The sequence below is a fragment of the Natrix helvetica genome, assembly GCF_964273705.1.
Source record: "Natrix helvetica genome assembly, chromosome: 4".
In the NCBI taxonomy this organism is placed as follows: domain Eukaryota; kingdom Metazoa; phylum Chordata; class Lepidosauria; order Squamata; family Natricidae; genus Natrix; species Natrix helvetica.
The window spans coordinates 64,957,101-64,973,567 of NC_138550.1; the positions used below are offsets into that span (position 1 = coordinate 64,957,101).

The 16,467-nt window shown below is 38.6% G+C and overlaps 1 protein-coding gene across 3 annotated transcripts in view; it reads left to right on the forward strand.

Moving 5' to 3' along the window:
• The window catches only part of DMD (dystrophin), a 1,188,090-nt gene extending 1,178,717 nt beyond the window's left edge, over window positions 1–9,373 (forward strand). For all 3 annotated transcript variants that reach the window (XM_081951523.1, XM_081951524.1, XM_081951525.1), the window contains one exon: window positions 6,807–9,373. In XM_081951523.1, the coding sequence (XP_081807649.1) occupies window positions 6,807–6,904 (98 nt within the window). In that variant the 3' untranslated portion in view covers window positions 6,905–9,373. The remainder of the gene's footprint in view (window positions 1–6,806) is intronic.
• Window positions 9,374–16,467: the final 7,094 nt, after the last annotated feature.

Below are 16,467 nucleotides of genomic sequence, written 5' to 3' on the forward strand. Positions count from 1 at the left end.
AAGAATGGTGATCAAAAGATTTCTTCCTGTTTGTTACAGTTTAATATTGTAAAATACCTTTTACAATATTAAACTGTAACAAACAGGAAGAAATCTTTTGATCACCACTCTTGAATGGAAATGATGTAATAGCCACAATTACATTAAATGATGATGATGATGATGATGATGATGATGATGATGATGATGATGATATAAATGTAATATAAAGTCCTTGAATTATATAATTATACAAAAAACCTGCAGATAATAAATGCACATGGTTAAGGTACTGGACCAGAGGTGGGTTGCTTCCGGTTCGGCCCGGATCAGGTGAACCAGTAGTGGCAGCGGCCGAAGCTCCGCCCACCCACCCAGATGCTTCTAGACATGCATGAGTGAACCAGTAGTAAAAAAAAATGGAAACTCACCACTATAGCGGACCTGAAAAGATGAGTTGCTCTTCCATAAGGATAAGCAGGGCAAACCAATTAACTTTGTTAAAGGATCATTGTGTTTGCACAGAAACTTTCTCATAAATCTAATACTAACTGATTCCAACGAATAGTAGTTGGATCATGCTTAAATTCCAACCGCTACTTTAGTCAAAATTCCCATGAAGTAGAGCATCCTGACAAAAGTTCATAGTTAAAGTTTCATGAGTAAATTATCAGTTAAGTTCTAAGTAAAGCACAACAGATTCAAAATGATGACCTGAAAGATCTGAAGAAAACAGTTTCAACACCATCTATCATGTGGACACACAAACTGACTGCATTTAAGGGTGTTTTCATAAGGGCAACATTTGGATACACATTTAAATCATTTGACTTGTAAGGACTATATTTTCTGTATGAACATATTAGGAGGTGGATAGACTTCCCTCTTCAGGTTGACTAGATAATGAACAGAGGCAGAGGAATTTCAATTGGACCATCCTAACTTCAGAATGTACATCTGAAGTCACATGAAAATTTATTTGTCCCAAACATTTAATTTACATTATTGTTTATATGGTTATGTGTGTATGTTGCATAATTGTTTTGTTTGCCATATCTTCTAATTTTGTATTACTCTAAATATCGTATGAATCATTTCAGATTAAAAATTATATCAGTACAATTGCAATTTCAATGCCACAAGGTCCCATTTCCCCACAGCAGTTTCCAGAACATACAGTCATGGAGATAAGCTAGGCTCCCTGTCAGCTTTTCACAGAACAAAACATCCTCAGATGTTTGTTTACCTTGAATCCAAAGGGCAAAATCCCTGCCACAGGGATTTTATTTTTTTCTTCTGGCATAATTGTATTCGGCTGTTGAATAGCAATAACATAAATAGTTGAACAAATGATAGTTGTTAAATTTCATATTAATAGTGTATGAAAACAAAACCACAACAACATTCTAAAATTGCTTAAACATAAGATCTTTTTAATTTTTTAAAGGAGAAAAAAGAAATGAGGGTTCTATCTTTTCTTTTCTTTCCCTTCCCTTGTCCAAAATATTCCACAAGGACACCTGCAAGAAAAACAGTTCATGTCCTTGAGCCAGTATCAGTCTCTACAGACAAGCTGCAAACCCTCTAGTTACAATGTCAACAACTCAGAGAAAATAGAGCAAAGGATACTGTATTTCAAAAGGAGAAAAAACCCAAGTTCTGGCTTCCGAATGGTAGATTCAACTTTCTCTTATTCGTATCAAGCTTAAGGAGAACAAAGATCTCTAAGTCTTTAATAAAATTTAATAGTCAGAAAGAGAAAGGATTATTAAAGTGAAAAAAGTTTTAGATCAGCCAAAAAATAAAGATAGCACAAATTAGGAGGAAAAATCAATTCATTCACTTAAGAGGAGAAACAGGAAGCATTCCAATCACTTCAATCCACAAAACGCTGTTACATAGAAGAGGGGGAAAAAAACTTTCTAAGACAGTCCAATAAAGATAAATTTCGCCTCTTTATTCTTTTGCTTAAAGGACTAATTTATCTTTTTTTTTAAATTTCTTTGAGCAATCATTCTCAAAGAAAAAAAACCCTCACCAGCTGGACTCACTTTCACCTTTTTTCCGGAGCCGTCTCCGACTTTGTCAGCCTGGGGGCTGTCTGTTTACTGCCGGTTTGGAGAACTTTCCTTGGGTCAATCAGGGACTTTGCGGTGTCCCTGAGACCAGCAAGGATTTGTCTCCCTGTGACCATCTCTCTGGGACAGTTTAGGTCCCTATGGACTGTGCAGCAGGTAAAAGAATCAACGGCGGTCTCGGACTGTCAAGATCGCACGTTGTGTCGTCGCAACGTCTGGCTCATTCTCCAATTGTGTCAGTCTTAATACAGCAAGGATAGTAGAACATTTGTATAGCATTTCACATGGGTATGCTTTTAATTAAAAATCCCTCTCCAAATGTAAAAAAAAAAGAAATTGACTAGGAATGAGGGGGAAAATAAGGGAACCCAACCTCTGCGCAGACATAAGTAAAACATAATTAATACTAGCTATACTAATTGCTTTAGACTTTCCTTGAAAAATGGTTAACTTTCAACACATGATTAGAGTTCATTGCAAAAAAGGATGAATTGAGTGGCTATGATACTAGTAGGCAAGCTCCTTGCTTTTCTTCTTTCCCCCTCTCTCCAACACTATTCTTTAATGACACATGGAAATAAAATAATTATTTCCACGTGTCATTTTAATTATTAAAATAATTATTAAAACAAAATTAAATTTGTCAAAATTTAAAATGCTTTGCGAAAAATGCTTTGCCCATCATCTCATAAATTGAGCCAGCCAGGAAATCAAGCTACTTCTTCTTAAGCATATCTTCAAAACAGGCATTGTGAAATAATGCATATTCAATCTAGTTTTCACCAGTTATCGGATTCTACAAGGGAACATCCCATTTTTTTATATCTCTAAAGTCTCTTAGCACATTGAGATAGTATCAATTTATAAAATACTTTAGGAAGCATGTTATGTCATTTTTTAAAACATTGCAGATTGTCAAAAACATGAGTTTCAGCATTATTAGTTTTTAAAATAGAGTCTGAAAAACTAGTACTTTCCTGTGTTGAACCAATGGGATTATAAACATTATTTTAAGAAGTAATACTGCATAAGTATATTCCCATACAATGAAATTGGTCATATACAGCACATATAAAAAATCTACAATGCCTGTTAAGATGCAAGTTTTTGAGATGTAAGAAAGTCAGACTATATAGATATATAAGCTGTACCATTCAATTGAAAAGCAAATTGAAATATTTTTGGTGAAATAACAATAGAACTAGAATAATATGGCTGCATAAGTGTGCATACCCTTAACCTAGTACTTTGTTGAAGCACCTTCTGTTTTTATGACAGCATTCCATCTTTTGGGGTAGGAGTATATCAGCATGGCCTTGGGAATCTTGCCTTGGGAATCTTTGCCCACTCTTCCTTGCAAAAGCACTCCAAATCTGTTTGATTGCAAGATCATCTCCTATGCACAGACCTCCCCAGATTTTCAATTGGATTCAGGTCTGCTTTGGCCAGGCCATTCCAAAACTGATTATCTTCTAGTGAAACCATTTTTGGGTGATTTGGAGGTATGCTCTGGATAATTGTCATATTGAAAGGTGAAATTCCTTTTCATCTTCAGCATTTTATCAGAAGCCTAAAGATTTTGTGCCAAAATTAACCTATATTTGGAACTGTTTGATATGTTTAGTTTAATGAAAAGAAAAACTAGCAGTATTCAAATATCTAAGGGGCTGTGCATGGAAATCAAGGAGATAACTAACCTAGAACTAAAAAGAAATTTCTGATAGAACAACTTGCATCCAGAAGTTATGGGTACTCCAACACTGGAGGCTTTTAAGAAGAGATTGAACCACAATTTATCTGAAATCTTATGGTTGAGCAGGACTAGAAGACTTCTGGGGTCCCTTTTTAGTTACTGTGTTATTTTGTTCTGTTCATAAACGCCTCCACCTTGATTAAAAAGCCCCCATTCCAGCTGAAGAAAAGCAGCTCCAAAGCAGCCCCCAGAAGATCCAGCGTCCGGAGGTTCCATTTTGGCCTGAAACAGGCAGGGGGAGACCCATAAGGGCATATAAGGCTGGAGAGGAGACAGCTTGTTATATCTTTGTATGGTAATTGAGCCAGCATGCCAGGTTGGGGAGGGGGAAGCAATTGTGGGGAGCATGAAGTATTTCAGTGGGTCGGGGAGGCTTTGGGTGGCAGGTGGCCTGTTCCATTGGTAGGTCTCCATGGCCTTCTCCACCCTGAAATATCTCATGTGCACTTAACAATCCTCACATTCGATTAGCAAATGCATAGGCGAAAAGGAGGGAGTAATCTTATTCAAGATACGAGATTCACTCCCACAAATCCTCCGGTTATAAATGGAATGGGCATGCTCCATTACATTTATAACTCAAGGACTACCTGTACTGCCCCGACTATTCTTCCCTGTGAGTTTGGTGTACTATGGTGATGTACAGTATTTTTGTGCCAAACATAGATTTTGGAATTTCAAATGTTCAACCTTGGTCTTATCAGACCATAACACATTTTCCCACATGTTTTTTCAGACTTGATGTAGTAGTTTTTTTTTTCAAAATGTAACCAGGCTTGGATGTTTTTCTTTGTAAGAAAAGGCTCCCATCTTGCCACCCTACCCCACAATCCAAACAGATGAAGAACACAGGAGATTGTTACAACCAGTACTTGCCGGAACTTCCTGCAACTCCTTCAATGTTGCTGTTTTTGACAGTCTCTCAGACCAGGTTTTTTTTTCATAAATTTTTTGGTAATCCTGGAGTTATTGGTAATGCTGGTAATCCAATTATTGGTAATGTTTTCTCTAGCGTTGATGACTGTCTTCACTGTGTTCCATAGTATATCAAATGCCTTGGAATTTTTTTGTACCCTTCTCCTTACTGATACCTTCCAACAATGAGACCCCTTTGATGCTTTGTAAGTTCTTTGCAGACCATGACTTGTAAGAAACAACTGAATAAAAGTCAGAAAAATCCTACTAGCACACCTGATCTTTATATAGGCTTGATCAGTGTCATTTTAATCAATGACAGATGCATAATGACTACTATTTAATGTCAGTTTGGATGTGATTGGTTAATTCTAAATACAGCCATATCCATACTTATAAGAGCATGTGAACACTTGTGGAATGACTTTATTGTAAGTTTTTATTGTTATTTCTCCCCCTAAAAGATCTCAGGTTTTTCAATTGGATTGTACAGCTTATATTAAAGGTGGAAAAATTCTGAAGTGATTATCTTGGTCTGATTTTTTACATCTCAAAAATTGGCATTTTAATAGGGGTGTGCACTATAACATAGATTCCTGTGGACCTTGGATTAATTTCCATTCAGAGGTACAGAATGGTCTGAAAATCAGGAATATGAGAGTTTCAGAAATGCACATTATGCATATGCAGAATATGCAAACGATTCAACAAAATACATTTGTACAATTTTTTGGTTGAAAGTAACATGGGAGCTTGGCCATTTTCTTGCAGGTGATCAATCATTGCATTCTAATGTTTTTCCTAACTTGCCACCTCTTGTACCAGGATTAATGATTAATGATTTGTATATATTTTGTAATTCAAATAGGAAACCAGCTCTGTGTGATATGATTCACCCTTATAATGAAATTTTGCAATTGTCTTCCTTCAATTAGCAGTAATAACTTAAAAGTTAGCATAAATATATATTTTGATTCCAATAAAGATCTTCTCTGAGACTTTACTCATGTTTATCAGCATTTAAATCTTCTAGCTATGCTATTAATTGCAATTGATCCAGTTAGGTGTTAAAAATATTGATTAATCTACAAATACTTTTGCAATAAAGCCTGCATATTGTCATGCACATTTAACTTTGGAATGTTCATGTGCGCAGCTTTGAAATTGTTTTGCAGTGTAGTGCTAATGAAAAATGCTTTTCAGATTTTACTGGACTATACAACTGATCGTGCTGTATCAAATAATTCCAAATTATTTGATACACTCCTTGTGTTTTACCTCATTTTTCATAATTTATTGAGGATACCTCTTTCCTGTAGAGCATATTGTATTAATTGTATTACAGATAGTTCTTGAGTTATGAATGTAATGGAGCCTTCCTATTCCATTCATAACCCGAGGATTCGTGGGAGTGAATCTCATACTTTAAACACAATCACTCCCTCCTTTCACCCATGCATTCGCTAATCAAATGCTCTGTTCGTTAAATGCACATGAGGTATTTCAGGGTGGAGAAGGCCATGGGGAGCCTAGTGAAGGAATAGGCCATCTGCTTAAGACCACTCAAGACCTCCCCAACCTGCTGAAATACCTCATGCTCCCCACAATTACTTCCCCCAACCTGCTGTGTTGTGTCACTTACCGTGTAAAGATCTCTCAGCCACATGCACCCCTCTGACACTCCATTTTAGTACGTGCAGGCCTGGCTCAGGCATCCCTCTGAACCTCCTTTTGGCCTGCAAAGTGCCGGGCGATGCCTGTGCACATCAAAACAGAGCATCGGATGGATAGAGGTCCCACCTCTCCAGACCTCCTTTTTGGCTTACAAAGTGCGGAGTGGATGGGGAATAGGCAGGATGAATGTTGCAAGCCTCTGTGGTTGTCCGTAAGGGTGAACAACTGTCGTGGTTCTGCAGCATTCATAGTTTCGGGACTTATTCATAAACACGAGGGGGGGCTTATCACATAACTTCAAACATTCGCTAAGGAATGCTCGTAACCTAGGGATTACCTGTAATTATGATATTTATACATATTCACAAGACAGATCAATTTATGCCTCTCTCTTTTTTTTTTTACAGGCAACAATGTAGTTAGCCTTTTCCACATGGCAGATGACTTGGGCCAAGCAATGGAAACCTTAGTGACAGTGATGACTGACAACAAATTAGTAGAATAACAAGTTCTATTTTACAACTTCAAGCATATCCTGCATGGTTTTTATAATATTCATATGACAGAGGATTAGACTGTAAGCGTTTACATGAAAACAAATCTATATTTTTGTGAAGGATAGTGGTACTATACTGTAGTTTTCAGTAGTTTCTTAAGTCTGTTATTGTTTTGTTAACAATGGCAGGTTTTACACATCTATGCAATTGTACAAAACAAAGAAAACTACATGTAAAATTTTGACAGCTAAATAACTTGCCATTTCTTTATATGGACACATTTTGGGTTGAATTTATAGCTGTTATAAAGAAAGATTGTAAAAAAGGTGTGCTTTATAAAAATGTTTATATAAATCCCTATAAAAACAAAGAAAAAAATGAGGCAGTGCATTTGTTTAGCATCATTTCAACTTGGTAATTATACCCAACAGATATTCATGTTCTGTGTTCTTTTCCTTAAAATCAGACAGAATTTCTGCAACACCAAACAGCCTACATTTTTTCTAGTATCTGACTAATTCTTGCTTTAAAATTATTTTCTAAAACTTCCAGTTAAGATAGCTTTCCATGTCCTGAGCAAGTCTTACTAGAATTATCCAGCTAGTTGGCTAGCTGGAAAGAGCACATATATCATGACAAATATCAGAATTTGCAAAAATAAGATAAATTGGACTCATATTCTAAGCTCTTATTTCCTCTATACTTCGGATCTGAATGTTAAAAGTAAACACAAAATAGAAATTGCCTTATTGTGGACTTATGTGTCCTTATCCTGCCTCCGGCACTGGCCAGCACCTTAATGTTTCTAAATAAAAATATGATTTGCTTTCATGCCCTTTGATGCCACTTTTTATCAGATATTCTGCATCTCTGTGTGTGTATTGGAATGAAGATTTGACTATAGATACCAGTTTGTGATCTGTTTAATCTTTAGATTATTCATATTATTATTTAATATTTCATGTTTATAGAGAAAGTATTGAGTATTGAAAATTGCCTAAATTCTTTAAAACACACAAAGCACTAGTTTTTGTCTTGTAATGAATTCCAAGGAACCACACCAGTTCCACACCAACAGTAATAAAACTGAATAGTGTGGCACAATGGTAAACATCAACTCTATCAGTTGCTTAAAGTAGCCACAGTGCTTCGTGAGAAGCTGGTTGTCCAAAATGAAACCCAGCAATCCTACTCTACAAGTAATGCTGCACAATTAACAATGACTCAGGAGAGGTATGATAAAAAACAGATGTTAGAAAACAGTCCCTCAGGTTTACTATTATAAAATGTTGAGGTACTATTAACAAAAGCTTCATCATTTCCTTTTTTCCCCACCAGCCTTTAATTCCATTGTCTAAAGACAGATTTTTACCATCTAATAAACTTTAATACTTTGCAAATGTTAAATCTGTTACCTCTTGTATGGTATAATTAAAACACAGGAGAAAATATATTTTATTTTTTAATGCTAGTTAGCATTCAACATGGGTAGTCATGGCATTTCTACCTCACTTTCGTTTTGTGGTGTTCCTGACAATTATGTAGAGAAGGTGTTCATCGTCAACTACTTATCCATTGTGTAAACTGGTGTTCTTTTAATACCAATACAATGTAAAACAATTACAATTTAGTAACTCACAAAAAAAGTCCATACATTTTCATGCTTTTTTAAAGACTTTGGGCACAATTCAGTCTAGCATGAGCACAGTGATTACCCACAAATAAATTAGTCCAGAGTTTTAAACAGCCCTATTTCCTGCTCTCTCTTTATTGAGTCTCGTGTGCATTTCCCTGAGAAAACAAACTTTCCCTTTGATTCAGGAGTGTTTTCTTCACTTCTGGGGATGCACACTAAGATGAGCATTAAAAGGGCTCTGTTATGTCCTATACAAATCCTACTCTTTGTAAGAACCGCACTGATGCAATGCTAGACTGAATCATAGGCTTCATTTGCAAATGAATATCCTATATATCTAGCCTTTATGTAAGATTTTACAGATTCAATTATAGGATGGGATTATTAGTTTCTTTTATGTCATAAATTCTCTTAAATTTTAAAAGATTCGAGACTAATACAGTGCACAACTATTTTATCAGTGTTATTTCTTTTTTAGACATTAGTTTTGAAGTGAGTCTTTTGAAAATATTTTAAAGAGTTTAAGAGCTTTATTGCTGCTTTTAAAGAGTTTCTTTGGAACTATGTCATGTTCCTTATATCCATGCACTACTAAACTATAAAACATTTTCAGCATAACCTAATATTGTCTGGCATGTTATACCATTTTCATGCAGTACTGATTTATTACTTGGGTATCATTTATTGTGTTCTAACATCAACACTGTAACATTTACTAATTATTTTTATAAATTTCAGCTTTACTGCATTTTTCACAACATATTGAATTTTACCAAATATATGCCTTACTTACTGTATTATATACTGCTTTACTCAATAAAGCACATAATTATGTTATAAAGTGTGCCATTTTTACTAGTATAGCAGCACTGGATTCTTCTTCTACGGGGGTGTCATTAGGAACAGAATAGGAGTGAGAGAAGCTGCAGGATTATTTCTGTGATGCATACTTGCACATATATTTATTTTAACTTGCACTTTGGAGTCTACACTGCTATTAAGTGGCATTTGTGAGGGGGACTATTCTCCCTCTCAAAGAAGTCGTAGAAAGATAAACAAAACAATTTGTTTTCTCTAAGAAAATTATCAATCATTTAGTGGACACCCACAACATACAATTACAACTGCATAGAGAGCAGTTGTACATCTGGGCTTGCATGTAACATCTGCCAGCAATTTCTTAATCAGGTATTCCAGCCATAGTATTGTGGTTATGAAGCTACTTTATAGAGTTGCTGATAAATACAGCCCTAATAACAGACTACTTATGGGACCCGTAATGAATTATAGATAATTCTTATTTAGCAATTGCCTCGATTAGCAACAGTTTTCAGTTACAATAGTGAGGGAAAAGTAACTGTGACAAGTTCTTGCATTTATGACTTTCATAGGTATATAAAACAAAGGAAAGCTGAAACGATCATAAACGCAGTTGTAGTTTCACTAAGCAACTGTTTTGCTTAAGGACAGAGTTGCTGGTCCCAGTTGTGGTAACTAAATGGGGACTACCTATACATGTCAAGTTGCAATAAATAAAACAATGAACTACACATGTAAGGTATTAAAATAAGTTTTAAGAAACTTGCTGAAATATATTTTATCAACCCTACAAAACACAATCAAATTCATAGAGTCTAGAAAACCGAAGCAAGTAACTGAGGCACAATAAAAAGTGAAATGTCACTTTGTATTTACCTAGCTACAGCTATAACTATAAAGCAAGGAAGCCTGAAAGTCAAACTAAAACCTACACAAAAACTGGCCAAAATGATTTCTCTAATCTTCATCACTGATGAAGTTTAATGAAGTTCAATAAGAAATAAAAATATTCTAACATTGTAACACAGCAAAGTATATTTCTTCAGAATAAATTTAGATTTAAATCAGAAGTGTGCAGTGCAGTAAGGTGAATGATCTTCCAGCTGACAAGAAAGAAGACATGCTTGATGGAAACATCTCCTGTATGAAAAATCAGATCATGAAAAATGGGTGCAGAGAAGGGTGGAAAGGGAACAGTATATAGCTATACATGTCTTCATCCCTTGTTTTGAAAATATAATAGCATATTGAAGGGATCACATGGTATTCTCACATGATGTTCTCACATGAAGATGGGTGACATTCCTCTTAAAAAGATGGGATTGGATCCATAGTTAAAGCCAATCTACTGATTAAACAGGCCTTCAGAATAATCTAACCTAGAGTAGTAGATATTTGTTTGTTTAATATGCTATCCATATCACTGTTGAAGTAACTCTGGATTGATAAATCCAAAATGATAAAAGGATAAATATAAAAACAATTAAAATTAATTGGAATAGCGACTAAAAACCAAGAGAACAGAAAGCACTGGAAGGGGGGAGGTTCTTCTCTCTTATCCCATCAACTACCTCCACCACAATCGGCCCCCAAGCCACCCAGCACAGCAAAGTTTTAAGGTTTTTCTGGAAGTCCAAGAAGGTGGCAGCAGATTTTATCTTTGGTGGCAGAATGTTCCAAAGAAGCCACAACAAAAAGGCTCTTCTAGACCCCATCAGCCAAAAGTCCTTAATGGATGGGAGCCATAGCAAGCCTCTTCTGCTGGAATAAGATATCCTGGACCCATATCATAAAGGGCATCAATGTTTCCAATTTCCAAAAATAGATATTCATTATTTTTAATTACTTTTTTGCATTTATTTAATTGGATAAAATAGCAGGCTTAAAAAGAATATTATTTATTTTAGTCTTCAGTTTATTCCATAAGTGTAAAAAATATTTTGCCTTATCTAATGTCTAGAAAGCTTCAAATCATACTTCAGCAGAAGATTGAACTTTAAACTTCATTTTGTAAAATAGTATCCTGCATTACAGGATACATATCAGGCATTACTGTAACTACATTACTTTTCTCTGAGAAAGTGGTTGTATTAAAGACAGCTGCCATGGGTATCAAGCCAGCAAATGATAGTAATATCAAGGCAGCTAAAACCTCAAAATGAGTATGTTTCTTAGGTATATCACAAAAGGAAATTCCAAAAGAAAATGCCATTATTACTACATTAGTATTGTGAACAATTTCCTTGCATATACTATACATTTCTTTAATGGTTAAAACATGGTAGGTTGTTTCTGAAAGTGCTGTGCCCCTACATTGTATATGTTTTCCTCAGAATATATGTTGTTTTTGTTGTTTTTTTAGCTTCTTGATAAAATTGGGAAGAAATAGTTACCAATATCTTTGTACAAAGATATTGTATAAAGCAGGGATGTCAAACTCATCCAAGAAGGGACAGAAAAGGAGAAAGGGAGAGAGGAAAGACAAAGAAAAAGATGGGAAGATGGGAGGAGAGCAAGGATCAAGAAGAGGAAATAGATGAACTTTTTGCTAGTCAGCTAACTAAGGCATGTAGGAAGCACCACAATAGTAGTGGGGGATTTTTAACTACCCTGACATCAACTGGGAAACAAACTCTGTACCAGGTGAAAGATCCAACAGGTTCCTAACAAACCTAGCAGACAACTTTCTTTCCCAAAAAGTAGAGAAGGGAACAAGGGGATCAGCCATATTGGACTTAATTCTCACTAACAGAGAGGAAATGATAGAAGGTGTTGAAGCCACAGGAACCCTGGGGGCAAGTGACCATGCAATATTGGAATTCAACATTATGCAAACACAAGTAGTAGAACAAAGTGAAACCAGAGTCGTGGACTTTAAGAGAGCTAATTTCAATAAACTTAGAGAGAGCTTGGGAAAAATTCCATGGATGAGAATCCTCAAGGGGAAAACAACTCAAGAAGCTTGGGAAATTTTGAAAAATGATATTACAAAAGCCCAGTCTAGCACAATACCAACGAAGATGAAAAATAACAGCTCCCAAAAGAAACCAGCATGGCTGCATAAAGAACTCTCTGACAAATTGAAAGACAAAAAAGATAAGTATAAAAAGTGGAAAGGGGAGGGGGCATAACTAAGGCAGAATATCAGCAAATAGCCCGAGCATGTAAAGATGAAATGAGGAAAGCTAAGGCTCACAATGAAGAAAAACTTGCCACAAAAGTAAAAAATGACAAAAAAGCTTCTTCCAACATGTTAAAAACAAGAAAATAGTTAAGGAAACAAGTGGTCCATTGCTGGGAGAAAGTGGCAAGAAGGTGACAAGCAACAGGGAGAAAGCAGAACTATGTAACTCATGTTTTGTATCTGTCTTTATGCAAAGGGATAAAACAGTCCAACCTATCAAAAACAGCACCACAAAAATCAGATTAGGAACACAAGTTGAAATAGGGAAGAAAATGGTAAGTGAGCACCTGTCTACCCTAGGCGAGTTCAAATCACCAGGACCGGATGGATGACACCCCAGGGTTCTGAAGGAACTGGCAAACGAGATCTCAGAACCACTGAACTATATCTTTCAGAGATCCTGGAGCACCGGGGAACTACCAGAGGACTGGAAAAGAGCTGATGTGGCTCCCATCTTCAAAAAAGGGGAAAAAACAGATCCAGGAAACTACAGACCTATCAACCTGACCTCAATAACAGGAAAGATTTTGGAAAAGATAATCAAGCAACAAATTAGCAAACACCTAGAAGCAAACAAAGTAATAGCCAAAAGCCAACATGGGCTTGTCAAAAATAGATCACGCCAGACTAATCTTATTGCATTCTTTGACAAAGTGACAAAATTAGTGGACCAGAGGAATGCCGTCGATATAGTTTACTTGGACTTCAGTAAGGCATTTGATAAAGTAGACCACAACCTACTACTAGATAAAGTAGAAGAATGTGGGTTAGACAGCATCACCACCAGATGGATTCGTAACTGGCTGACCAACCGCACTCAACGTGTAGTCCTCAATGGAACTGCATCTACATGGAGGGAAGTATGCAGTGGAGTACCCCAAAGCTCTGTTTTGGGCCCAGTACTCTTCAACATCTTCATCAATGATTTGGATGAGGGAATAAATGGGGAACTCATCAAATTTGCAGATGACACCAAGCTGGCAAGAATAGCCAACACTCCAGAAGATAGGCTAAAGATACAGAAGGATCTTGACAAACTTGAACATTGGGCACTATCTAATAAAATGAAATTCAATAGTGAAAAGAGTAAGGTTCTACATTTAGGCAACACAAATGAAATGCACAGGTACAGTATAGATCAGTGATGGCGAACCTATGGCACGCGTGCCACAGGTGGCACACGAAGCCATTTGTCAGGGCACGCGAGGCTCTGCCCGGTCAGCTGGCCAGCGTGCATGTGCGCGCTGGCCAGCTGAGTTCAGGCTTTTTTAAAGCCATTTTTCACCCTCCCCAGACTCCAGAGCCTTTATAGGAGCCTGGGGAGGGCGAAAAGAGCCTTCCCTCCCCCCCCAGAGGCCCTCTGGAGGCTTCATGAGCTTCCCTGAAGCCTCTGGAGCACAAAAAACTGGCCCTACGGGCAAACCAGAAGTTCAGGAATGGACTTCTGGTTTGCTCGGAGGTTCATTTTGACTGCTCCGGAGGCTTCAGGGAAGCGTCCTGAAGGTCCCTGAAGCCTCTGGAGGGCTTCCGGAGAGGCTGGAGAGGCTGTTTTCATCCTCCCCAGGCTCCTATTAAGCCTCTGGAGCCTGGAGAGGGCAAAAAAAGTATGCAAAAAATGGGGAGCGCCTGTAGTGCACGCATGCACACTGGGGGGGGTCACGCATTGCATTATGGGTGCAGCACGCGCCGCACACTATCCCCCTGCACTCCCCCAAATTATGGCATGCGAGGCAAAAAAGGTTCGCCATCGTTGGTATAGGTGGTACCTTGCTCAACAATAGTAACTGTGAAAGGGATCTTGAGGTCCTAGTGGACAACCATTTAAATATGAGCCAGTAGCATGCAGCAGCTGCCAAAAAAGCCAACACAGTTCTAGGCTGCATCAACAGAGGGATAGAATCAAGATCACATGAAAGGTTAATGCCACTTTATAATGCCTTGGTAAGGCCATACTTGGAATACTGCATTCAGTTTTGGTCACCACGATGTAGAAAAGATGTGGAGACTCTAGAAAGAGTGCAGAGAAGAGCAACAAAGATGATTAGGGGACTAGAGACTAAAACATATGAAGAACAGTTGCAGGAACTGGGTATATTGAGTTTAATGAAAAGGACTAGGGGAGACATGACAGCAGTGTTCCAAAATCTCAGGGGTTGCCACAAAGAAGAGGGAGTCAAACTATTTTCCAAGGCACCTCAGGGTAGAACAAGAAGCAATGGGTGGAAACTAATCAAGGAGAGAAGCAACTTAGAACTGAGGAGAAACTTCCTGACAGTTAGAACAATTAATCAGTGGAACAGCTTGCCTCCAGAAGTTGTGAATGCCCCAACACTGGAAGTCTTTAAGAAGATGTTGGATAGCCATTTGTCTGAAACAGTATAGGGTTTCCTGCCTAGGCAGGGGATTGGACTAGAAGACCTCCAAGGTCCCCTCCAACTCTGCTATTGTATTGTATTGTATTGAAGGAAACAGAAGGAAAGAGGGAAGAACAAAGAAGAGAGAAGAAAAAAGGGGAGAGGGTGGAAGGAAGGAAGGAAGGAACGAACGAACGAAGGAAGGAAGGAAGGAAGATGATAATGAGAGGGAGGAAGGGTCTGAGAGAAGTCCTGCCTTAACACTTGGCCACCAGCAGCTCTGTTGCCCTTTCGTCATGCCTTTGTCTCCTCCTCCTCACCTCCCTGGTGGTCTCCCATCCAATCGCTAAAGATGCTTTTGTTACAAAGCCAGGTCTCGTCGCTTGGAGAGGGAGTGGGCCTCACACTTTGCCCTCCCGCACACACCATGAGCAACCCGGCCAAGGTGAGTGAGAACAGCAGCAGCAGCCTTGAGAAGGAGGTAAGCGCAGCCAGATACTTGGGGAAGCTGGGTGGGGCTGTGGGGTCCTGGCACCCTGGGAGCTCCAAGGCTGGGCTGGGTGCTTTCCCTTCACTGCCTAAGGCTCTGAACAGCCTGCGCTGCTGTCCGGAGGTCCTCCGTGTAGCCTGAGAGGGACAGCGAGGGTCCTCTGGAGGACACGAATTTGGTGTTCTCCCTGGTCTCATCTTCGCTGGAGACAATGGATTCCCCAGCACCGCCTGGCTACCCTAGGTGCTCCTGACATGAGTGACGTTGAGCTGGCCACACACACCAGTCCTGCAAGGTCAAACACAACCCTGATGCGGCCCTCAAGTTTGACACCCTGGACAAACAAAACAAATCTTCTCTATTAGATTTACTATATGATGTCAAAATATTCACTGATGGCAATAAAAGTTGATAAAATTTTATCAAATTAGTAAATACTAACTTTGATTTTATTTCCAAAAGCATGATTGTAAGGTGATGAGCAGTGACGTGCGGTCAGGTGAGGCAAGTGAGGCACAGCCTCACTACTCTCATCATGAAAAAAAAAAAGTAAAAGGAAAAAGCTGAGCTAGTTGCTGCCTCACCGTGGATGACTCTGCTTAACCTCACTGGTGCTCTCCCTCCCCAAGTGTAGTGACTTCCTCCCCAGGCCCCCATTCATTTCTCTCTCTCACACACACAGCTGGATAAAACTATATAAAAATCTAGCCCAGCTTCACTGATTACAAGTTTGAAAAGGCAACGTGGCTCCACCTGCAATCAAACTACACTTGGGGAGGGAGAGCACAAGCGAGCACTGAGGAGACCACAGGAGGAGGCAGGAAGCCAGGCAAAGAGCCATGCTGTAGTACACACACTTCCCCCCAGCCTCTTTCTTTTGGAAGGCTCGGCTCAGCTCCCCTCCGGCTTCTCTGCCTCTCCTCTCACCCCAGCCTGCCAGCAGGAGGTGGTGGGTGGGCTTTATTGTGTTCCAGGCATTTCCCACCCAGACAGCAGGCTGCATTTGCAATGGTGGAGGTGTTTGGGAAAGGCAGCAGGGGAATGGGGGGGGGGATGGCAGAGGAGCTGCTTTCAAGCCACTGGAAAAG